The following is a 9280-nucleotide window of genomic DNA, read 5'->3' as shown; positions in this document are numbered from 1 at the left end:
AGAGGAGGTTTACAATCATATACTTTTATGATTATGTAGCTCCAGTTGATCTGTACATGTGGCTAAAACGCCTCAAATCTAATTTTACCCTTTTTGGTTTCCGCACCAAAATTGTTTTGGTTTTCGATTTGGGATTTTGTTTTTATGAGGACCACAACAACCAATTCTATGGTAAAATATAAGTCTACTATACTGGACATCTAGCGGAATGATAAAGAAGACATTATAGAGCTCTATCAATTGTCAAAGTTTATTTATTTGGGTGTTGTTAGTTGGATTTTATTTTTACATTATAAAATATTTTTGAGAAAATGAAAATGTCTGTTTATACAGTATCTTTTAACTCCTAATATTTTCATTTCCTTTTGAAACAATTGCATGTACTGTCTTTTTTAGATTTAAGAAGGAATTATTATTAAAAAATTAATAGTTGCGTTGATGGTTTTTAGTTAGTTATCATGTTGATGAGTAATAGACTAATAGACTAATGAATCTAGTTAATGATGGCTGTGAAAGCAAAGATCAGTATCGTTAGTATCAGAACCTTGACTTTTACGTGTTAACATTTTGGCTAGATAGGTCTATGCATTTTCTATATTGGTCACCTGATTTCGTTTGTATCTTAACCTAATTTAGTTGGATTATTAATTTACAAGTCTAGTACTTGCAAGATATTTCCTTTTGCAATACTATAATACTATTTCTTAGTCATTATCTAATTAAGAACCAATTCAATTTGATAAGTTTATCTCATTCAACAGTTTGTCAAGTAAAAATACAACAGAGAAAGTCGTTCTCTTCTCCATCATGTAGATATAAATCTCTAATAATTTATATTCATAAAGACATTTTATGAGAAATATAATATTTAGTGTTAATATAGAGATATTTGAAAACAATTAATAATTAACATATAAAAGAATGATATGCACATTAATGACTGAACACTATTTGTCTAACAATATGACTCCAAACTAAGCTTACCTCATAAAATATACAATATTCATTAACGTGTTAATCTTCTAAGCATACATTTTAAGGAAGTTTATTGGATTATTGTTGCATTAGAAAGTAGAAACAGCACTTCTTCATCTTTTCCCATTAAAAACAAAAACAAAAATCAGTACTCCAACTTGACGTTATATTATCATATTTTAGAATAGTTAGAACTATATCCATTTTTTAAATGTAAAAAATGGAACCAATTTCACAAATTTTTGAAGAGAAAATGATTTGAAACTAACGTCAATGCTCATTTCACTAAATGAAATTTTTTTCATGATTTATCACTTTTATATGTTGCACAAGTAAAGTACAATAGTGGATTTAAAAATAATAGTACTTATGCTCAGAAAGAAAAGTTATATAGTAATACCGTGAACAATTCAACATTTTTTATAGTTAGACAGACTTGTTGTGTTTTTTTTGTTTTTACTGAAAAAGTGAGTTATATACAACCCAATTCCCCTAAAGAAAATGAGCCATTAGACTTTTTTTTTTGGAGGATCCAACAAATTTCTTCTTTATTTTTTTATTATTAAAAGAGTAATAAATAATCAAAAAATAAAAAATAATAAAATATTAAGTTCGAAATTTAAAGAGGTGATGAGACATGAGAATATCCATTATCTTATAATATCCATTATCTTATGGAGAGTATATCCATTATCTTATATATAGCATTATCCTCTTTTCATCATTATACTATTTTCTTTATGATGGAGAGATGTAGGCATTTTGTCTAGGAAAATGTATATGTGTTTTCTTTATGCATTTTGTAGTTAAACTTTTAGTATGTTTGAAAATTATTTAATTATATATATTTCTCTTGGGCTAACTATATTCTCAAGAATCTTAAAATTTGGGTAATCTCAAATACAACAAGAATACATGATTAAAAGATGAACTAAAAATCGCTGCAAAGATCATGAATAGAAAATCGATGGGATAGCTGGAAAGTGCTACAAATATCATCAAATGTCTAATTATCTACCCAACTTTACGATCAAATGTTTAAATTGTTGTGAGTTTGATCAAAATGGTTAAACAGAATTACCCATAAAAGAAAGAATTTGAGATGATTGAAATAATATTATGTTAGTATTGTGCAACTAAGCTGTAGCAAGAAGTTTGAGTTTCTAGCTTTTTTCTTCCGGCCAGTTGTGGGAGAACTCAGCTTGGATGTTTGCACCAATAGACGGCTTACATCAGCATGTATGAGAGCTTGGATGGTGATTTTGACCGTATAAGAAATGTAGCTAAATATGCTGCAAGGCTTGGCCAATCTTTTAGCTTGTCAAGAGAGACACTTAATGTTGATGAGATTGAAGTGATTCCTGATGTTGAGATCATTTATTTAGGGACACGCTATGTGTTTTCTGATGGAATAGGAAAGATTGAGCCATTTACAAAGGGTTTAGCGAGTTTTTTAATTATTTTTTTTAGTAAAAATTATAATTTATCAAAATTAAAAATTAAAAATAGAAAAATAGCTTAAAAATTTATAAAGAACTAAAGATATATTATGTAGAGACTAGAGAGTATTCTACTATTGTCATATTTTAACTATATAGCATTATTCTATTAAGCATCATTATTATACATTCTTTCGCATGGATCTCATAAACACCAAACACTATTTTCTTCACTTTATTTTGATAATATGTGATATAAAGTGATTTCTAATGTGTCATGTATAAAATAAAAATAGTTGGATTGATTCTATTGGGGGTGCAAAATCAAACAAGTTAACAAAAAAAAAAAAAAACCAAAAGGGAAAAGGTGAAATTTAACACACAATATATATATATATATATATTTTATTTACAGACAATAAACTGAACCCTGCGTGAGGTCCAGAGTCTCTTCCTAGTTCCTACACTCCTCAAAACGAACTCGCCGTCGTATTCGAACTACTCGCCGTCATTTTATCAGTCTCCGGCGACAACGGCGGAGGAACAACACCATGTTTCAACAATCCAACTTCATCACCACCACCGTTAACATCAATCTCAACAACAACATCTTTCGAATCTCGCATCCCTTCCTTCTGAATCCCTCTCAAAACCTCAACGATCTCATCCATCGATGGCCTTACCTCTCTCTCCTGTTGCAAACACCGGAACGCTAATTCAGCAACCGACGTCATCGTCTTCTTCACCGAAACATCTCTCTCGAATCCGAGTGATAGATCCGCGAGCTCGTGAACGGCGTCGTTTCGGATTTTCGAAATCGCCATGTTCGCTAGGTTAATATCGTGGCGGTGTCGTGTGATGTCTACAGCTTCTTTCGATGAGATTAGTTCGGTGAGTACGACTCCGAAGCTGTACACGTCGCTCTTCTCGTTGAGACGGTAACATTGGTAGTACTCAGGATCTACATATCCTGGAGTGCCTTGTGGTGCGGTGGAGATGTGAGTTTGATCCGTTGGAAAAAGCCGTGAGAGTCCGAAATCAGCGACTTTCACTTCGTAATTGCTATCTAGAAGAATGTTAGTAGTCTTGACGTCTCTGTGTATGATTCCTAAATCAGAGAAGTTCTCATTATTAGTCTAATCTCATTGTGTGTATATATATATATGTGTGTGTTTAGTTTTGTGTTACCTTTGGTGTGGAGAAAGGACAATGCGCTTGCGGTTTCGATGGCGATTTGGAGTCGAGTAGGCCAGAGAAGAGGACGAGATTGTGCTTGGTTTCCATGGAGATGTTCAGCTAGTGTGCCATTGGAGATGTATTCGTATACTAGGAGTAGCTCTCTGCTGTGTCTTGTTGTGCATCCGTATAGGATGACCAGGTTTGGGTGTTTTAACGACTTCAAGATCTCGATTTCGTTCTTGAATTGCTCAACGCGTTTTAATGATCTTTCGTAGAGTCGTTTTACTGCTACAGCTCGTCCGTCTTTTAGTGTACCGTAGTAGACAGTACCGAAGCCTCCATCACCAAGCTCTTTTGAGAAATTTTCAGTGGCTTCTTCGAGTTCTTCGTAGCTGAAGAGTTGAACTCCAAAGTAGACGCTGTTTGCAAGGTTAGACATTGAAGGGACAAGAGAATGATTGCTGCCGGATATTGTTGTTGAAGTTGTATTGCTCGAGTAAGTCGTTGCTGTTGATATGCCTTTGTTTGTGTGTTGACCTGATAGTTTCTTCCTTCTCCGGATGAAGATGCAGAACAAACATCCGACGATAAGAATGGCACCCAAGAATCCACAAGCAAAACCGATGCCTAGAGAAAAAAGAAAATATAAGAGCTTCATTAGATTGTACTGTTTCTGAGGTATGTTCGTACTCCTATGAAAGGGAAAGGATAGACATATACCTATTTTCGCTTTTTTGGAGAGACCTGCATGAAATTGAAAACCATGAGAAAAATGTCAGTTCAAATTCAAGATAGAATCTTAGAATCATGAATGAAACAAAGAATGTGAATCATGTCCATGCTAGCTAAACTAGTTCCAGTAAAGGTCAGCTCGGTAGTTGGGGGATTTTGCAGAGGTTGAGGAAGGGAGAGGATCTGGTTCTTGTGGAAGTACATTAGCATATAAGGTTTCAGACCAAACTAAGATAAATCAGTCGAACTATCCAGAAAAACGAAGCAAAAGAAATATTACCCATATTTCCACAAGAATGCTTGTGTGGCTCATTTATACAATAGCAAACGAATTCTCTCGAGTGCCGATTGTATCCACAAGCCCCCTTTGATTTTACGCATCGGGAACAATCACGATTGAATTTAAGCTCGAACCCTTTACCAAGAGCTTTCTTTATAGTATCCGGACTCTGATTTATCTCTGTTGTTTTAAAGGCAGATCGAGAAACTGGAAGTTCGATGGTCTTTTTGCAGGATGACCTAACCTCTTTTGCTCCAACCAACTCCTGTGAAGATGAGATCTCTTTTCTCATAAAGTAAATTTTCTCATCAGTATCATCCCCACACTGCAGCTGACTAATGTGATCACCAAGATGAAAATCTACAGTTGGAACAGGGCAGTCGTAGAAGAGAGTTAGCAATTCAGTGTCTTTATAAAATGGAAGAACATCTTGGTTGATTGGTGCGCTCTCAGAGTCCTCGGGACAAAGATTGTTGAGATAATCCTTTCTGGCAAGTCTTATTATACGAGACTCATAGTTCATCTCAAGGATTTGGAACTTAACCGCCGAGGATATACTAAACTCGGCGAGATCTCCGCTGCAGTTGACCTTGAAATCCGGGTGACCGCACTCTTCTCTATCAGCTGTCCAGAATGGATAATAGAGCTCTGTATGATTGCCGCATTTAAACCCAGGAGTGCACTTTATGTGACGCTCATCAACTGACAAAACACTCGTGGGGATCACAAATAGAACCCATATGATTGTATAAGACAAAGAAATATTGATCTTGGTGATCTCCTCTGTTTTTTTCATTGCCTTAACGATGAATATGAAGAGGAGGAAGAACTGAAGAAGAAAGAGGAAGTAAAAAAGGCAGATGAGGAAGTGAATTGAATTTTTCCAAGTCTTGGTTTTATATAAAGAAAAGAAAACTGAGGTAAGGTTACTTTTTCTTTATTTCCAGAAGGAAATTTCTTTGGAATTAGGTGGGTTAGGATGACTAAAGTCTTGGAATAGACTGGTACAGACAAGACAATCAGGATATTAAATTATTAAAAAGATTTTATTTTTCTTGGTTGTTATTGAAATATTAGTTTCTATTGTTTTTGTAGGACTCAGGCTTGAAACAACTATTAGTCCCGGTGCAAGAAATTTACTGGGAAAATCCAGGCAGAAATAGAAAAGGGGGTTTTTGACAAAAAAAAAAAAAAAAAAGGTAGAAAAGGGGTAGGAATAGACTAATGAAGTAAAACTCCAAAAGAGCATCAAAAGAAAGAAGAAAGACTTGACCGTAATTGCCACTTTCTTTGTCAGTTTCAGACATATGTGAAGGCATCTAAAGATATGTGGAGAGAATGAAGAGTCTTTTAGTAATTACCATGGAAAAGAGTCTAAAGATTTGACATAAAGGAAGGAGACAGTTTCATTATGAGGAAGACTTCCATACCCTGAAAAATGGCTCGATGAAAGTCGTTTAAGTCAAGTTGCTGGAGGCAGATAAAGACTTTTTAGAGTACTCAAGTTTTCTACCTTCCCTCTTGAGCTCACTAAGAAGTAAGTTATGCTAAAACTAACAGAGAAAGATTTGAAAGGAAAGAAAACTGTGACTTGGTTAGTGGGATTGTGGTAAAGGTAGATGGACAAGTCTGGTTCAGATCTTTAGTCTAGATGCATCATAGTAAAACCTGCACAAATTTGGCAAGGAGGAAACTAATATGTTATGCATAAGAAACTTTCTGATAGTTCAGAAACTTACCAGTGGTACCAGATGGAATCATCGAAGTGCATTTGATTTCTGATGACGAGTTTCTCTTGCAACAAACCGGAGTTGCAACACGGTATTCACAGATTCCACCACTGGTTTGACATCCTTGGCACAGTCTCTCATCAATCTTCAGCTTCACCTTGAATCCATATCTTAGTACACTTCCTAAATGGGTCAAATTCAAAGCATCCTCGCCCAGATCATAAGTCGTTGGAACAGTTATGTCGAAACTCGCGCTACAGTGTTCATGGTAGTTATTATCCTGATGCACCGAGGCAAGACCAATATTTGGACATGAAAAATTTGTGGGATTATGATATGTAGGGTTACAGCGGTAGTAAACAAAGAGGGTCTTATAGTCTGGCAAAAGCTCGAAGAGTTCAGAAGTCAACGTTGTGCCGGTGAATGTAGCAGAGCAGAATGATTCATTTAAAAAGTCTTGCCTCGCAAGTCTAAGAGTGTTAGATGAATTGTCTATTTGGAGAACACGGTACATCTGATCTGAGATAATCAGGGAAGTCTTGCTCTCGTGACAGTGAAGCACCAAAGAAGGATGACCACATGGTTCTGGTCGACCCCCTCCCCAGAAAGGGAAACCGGCTGTGAGATTCCCACACTGAAACAGAGTATCACATAACCTAACCTCTCCTTTACTTAAAGCACAAGGTAGCTGGTGAAAAAAGGTCAAGAAAAAGAGCAAGACCAGAAAAGAATCGGGTTTAGAGAATCTGAAGAGTACTGGAGAGAACATGATTGATATCTGAAAAGTTGTTTCTTTTTGTGGGGGTTGGTTCGAGTTAAAGCAGAGTAGATAATATTTTGATTAAACAAAAATAAACCAGAATATAAAAATCAAATGGGAGACAAAGAGAGAGCTAGTGGAATTTTCTAAAGGACTAAGTCAAGATTGAAAATGATATATATAGATTTAGACTTTTGAGAATTTAATCACACGTCTTTGTTTAGTTGACTTTACAAGACTTTTCTAAGTTTGTTTTTGTTTGTAAGTCATCCAAATCAACTAAAAAAGTCTTTTTCACTGAGGAAAAAACTTGTTAACGTATAAGAAAAACTATTAAAGACAAGTAATTTTAGGAAGAAGAAGTGATAAAGTAGGGCAGTTTTGAAATTTTGTTATTTAGAAATAGCATATTACTTTTTGCCCAAAAAAAAGAGTATAACTGAAGCTACAAGGTTGACTTCTCGGCATAGACTTCAAATCCATAGAAGAAATCGAAGATTTTGTGAAGAAAGATGTGTGAAAACTCCACATAATCTTTTTTTTGAAAAAAAAAAACACCTTGTAATTGTTTATTATGACAGTGTGATATGTGTAAAGAAAATAAATATATAATCCCATTTGTATGAATGAAACAATTGAAGTACAGAGAAATAACTCTTAAAAAAGCTCACACACCCACATTAATGCAGCATGAGGTGATTATGTTCAAATTAAAAACTATGATTACGAATAGTCTTTAACCAAAAAAAAAAAAACAACTATGAATAGTTTTCTAACCAAAGAAGGTTAAATTGAATAATTAAAAGTTGACTTCAAATTGGCCTTCAAAAATAAAGTATGGCAAAACCCATGACCATTTTAGTATGTTCAAATAGAACGATGAAATAAAGCCCCAATTAAGGGTTCAAATTTAAGTTTTTGGGTTTGATTTAACTATTTTAGATTTATGGGTATACATTAATGTTTAGGATTTAGGTTTTAATTACTTTTAAAGGTTGAAGATTATTTTTTGCGACATTATTTAGAAATATTATCTATATTGGTCTCCATTTATGCATATATACTAGATTGTAACCAACGGTACACCGCATACATATAATTTATATTATAATTTATATTTTATGTTGTATTTATTTGTTAAATATTGAATGTTTTGTAAATAGAGGAATAACTAAATTTTCTAGTTGTTGTGCGGCTAAATATTTATATATTTTTTAACCCGCAATACACTTCATGACCATTTGTTTTTTATATTTAGTTTGTTTTATTTAGTGTTTGAGATTCTATTTTGATTTTTAATTATTATAACAAAAAATAAGGGATCTAAATACATAATCAGTAATTATACGCTGTGATTAGGTCACATTTTCCTAATGATTTAATTATTTTATACAATCTTAGTTAAATCAACTTGATTTTATGTCAAATATTCTAATATTAGTAGTGTTGATAAATAATTAAATGAGGATTTAACCTGTGTTAACACAAGTTTAATAATATTTTATTAATTTCAACATGTTCTCTTTATAACTCATCTACTATATAACCACATTATATAGTATTTTAGAATTTTTTAATTTTACATATTTGTAATAATAATTTTTTTATTAAGTTTATATATGTTAATTATAATATTTAAATAATTGTCAATCGAAGTTTTTTTACGTTAAGAATCAAAAGCTCACAGATTTTGAAAAACAAAATGGGAATCAAATTGTTTTTTTTTCTTTGTTTACGAAGGATTCAGATATAGAATATCTTCAAAACACAACATAATGTATGGTTAAGTATATAATAGTTTTTATTTCATATTGATTGCTGTTATTTTTTTAATTGAAATAAAATGTAAAATATTTAGGAAACAAAATATGGAGTAATATTAGTTTTGGAAATTTTTTAGGGGTTAATGTTGTAAATAACTTTTTAAATAAACAAAACTAAAAGAGCATAACACAAAATATACTTCAAAAATATTAATATAGATATATAACGATATGCATCAGATCAAGGGTAGCTTTGAATCATCCGGATACGTAGTCAAACAAAACCAACCCACAGGTGAATTCCTAAAATAAACTCTTTAAAACTTTCTCTTATAATTATATATGTGTAATGATCCAAGTTTATATATATAGTTGCACTCCCTTCGCTTGTGGATCGACTCTGCCCGAAATCATTTTCAATC

General features: G+C 33.0%; 1 protein-coding gene and 1 long non-coding RNA gene across 6 annotated transcripts; one reads left to right on the top strand and one right to left on the bottom strand.

Annotated features, from left to right (window-relative positions):
• Positions 1-2696: 2696 nt before the first annotated feature.
• On the bottom strand, positions 2697-7104 carry LOC104719485 (LEAF RUST 10 DISEASE-RESISTANCE LOCUS RECEPTOR-LIKE PROTEIN KINASE-like 1.3). 5 transcript variants are annotated; one of them, XM_019231278.2, is made up of 5 exons: positions 6345-7104; positions 4606-5307; positions 4314-4337; positions 3603-4220; positions 2697-3522 (listed from the first exon to the last, which is right to left on the bottom strand). In XM_019231278.2, exons 1-5 carry the CDS (start codon positions 7102-7104, stop codon positions 2885-2887), a joined length of 2742 nt encoding a protein of 913 aa, XP_019086823.1. In that variant the 3' UTR covers positions 2697-2884. The 5 variants fall into 5 exon arrangements, with proteins under 5 accessions (XP_019086823.1, XP_087325943.1, XP_010435722.1 ...); XM_087469817.1 differs by lacking the exon at positions 4314-4337 and having other exon boundaries at positions 3603-4282; positions 4626-5307; XM_010437420.3 differs by lacking the exon at positions 4606-5307.
• On the top strand, positions 2832-7296 carry LOC104719486 (uncharacterized). Its single transcript, XR_756626.3, has 3 exons — positions 2832-3490; positions 3592-5525; positions 5701-7296. It is a non-coding gene; the product is annotated as an uncharacterized LOC104719486 (long non-coding RNA).
• The last annotated feature ends 1984 nt before the right edge of the window (positions 7297-9280 follow it).

This window comes from Camelina sativa, chromosome 10 (assembly GCF_030686135.1).
Source record: "Camelina sativa cultivar CO46 ecotype springtype chromosome 10, ASM3068613v1".
Classification (NCBI taxonomy): domain Eukaryota; kingdom Viridiplantae; phylum Streptophyta; class Magnoliopsida; order Brassicales; family Brassicaceae; genus Camelina; species Camelina sativa.
Note: the sequence above shows the minus strand (reverse complement) of the source record. Positions and strands in the feature narration are given on the sequence as shown.

Bases quoted from the DNA above. Each gene is read 5' to 3' on its own strand.
- LOC104719485 (XM_087469817.1), bottom strand. From the start codon at position 7,104: ATGTTCTCTCCAGTACTCTTCAGATTCTCTAAACCCGATTCTTTTCTG. The intron at 5,308-6,344 runs GTAAGTTTCTGA...GTGTTTTGTCAG, and splicing joins GATTCCATCTGGTACCACTG to TTGATGAGCGTCACATAAAG. The intron at 3,523-3,602 runs GTAACACAAAAC...TCTCTGATTTAG, and splicing joins GTCCTTTCTCCACACCAAAG to GAATCATACACAGAGACGTC.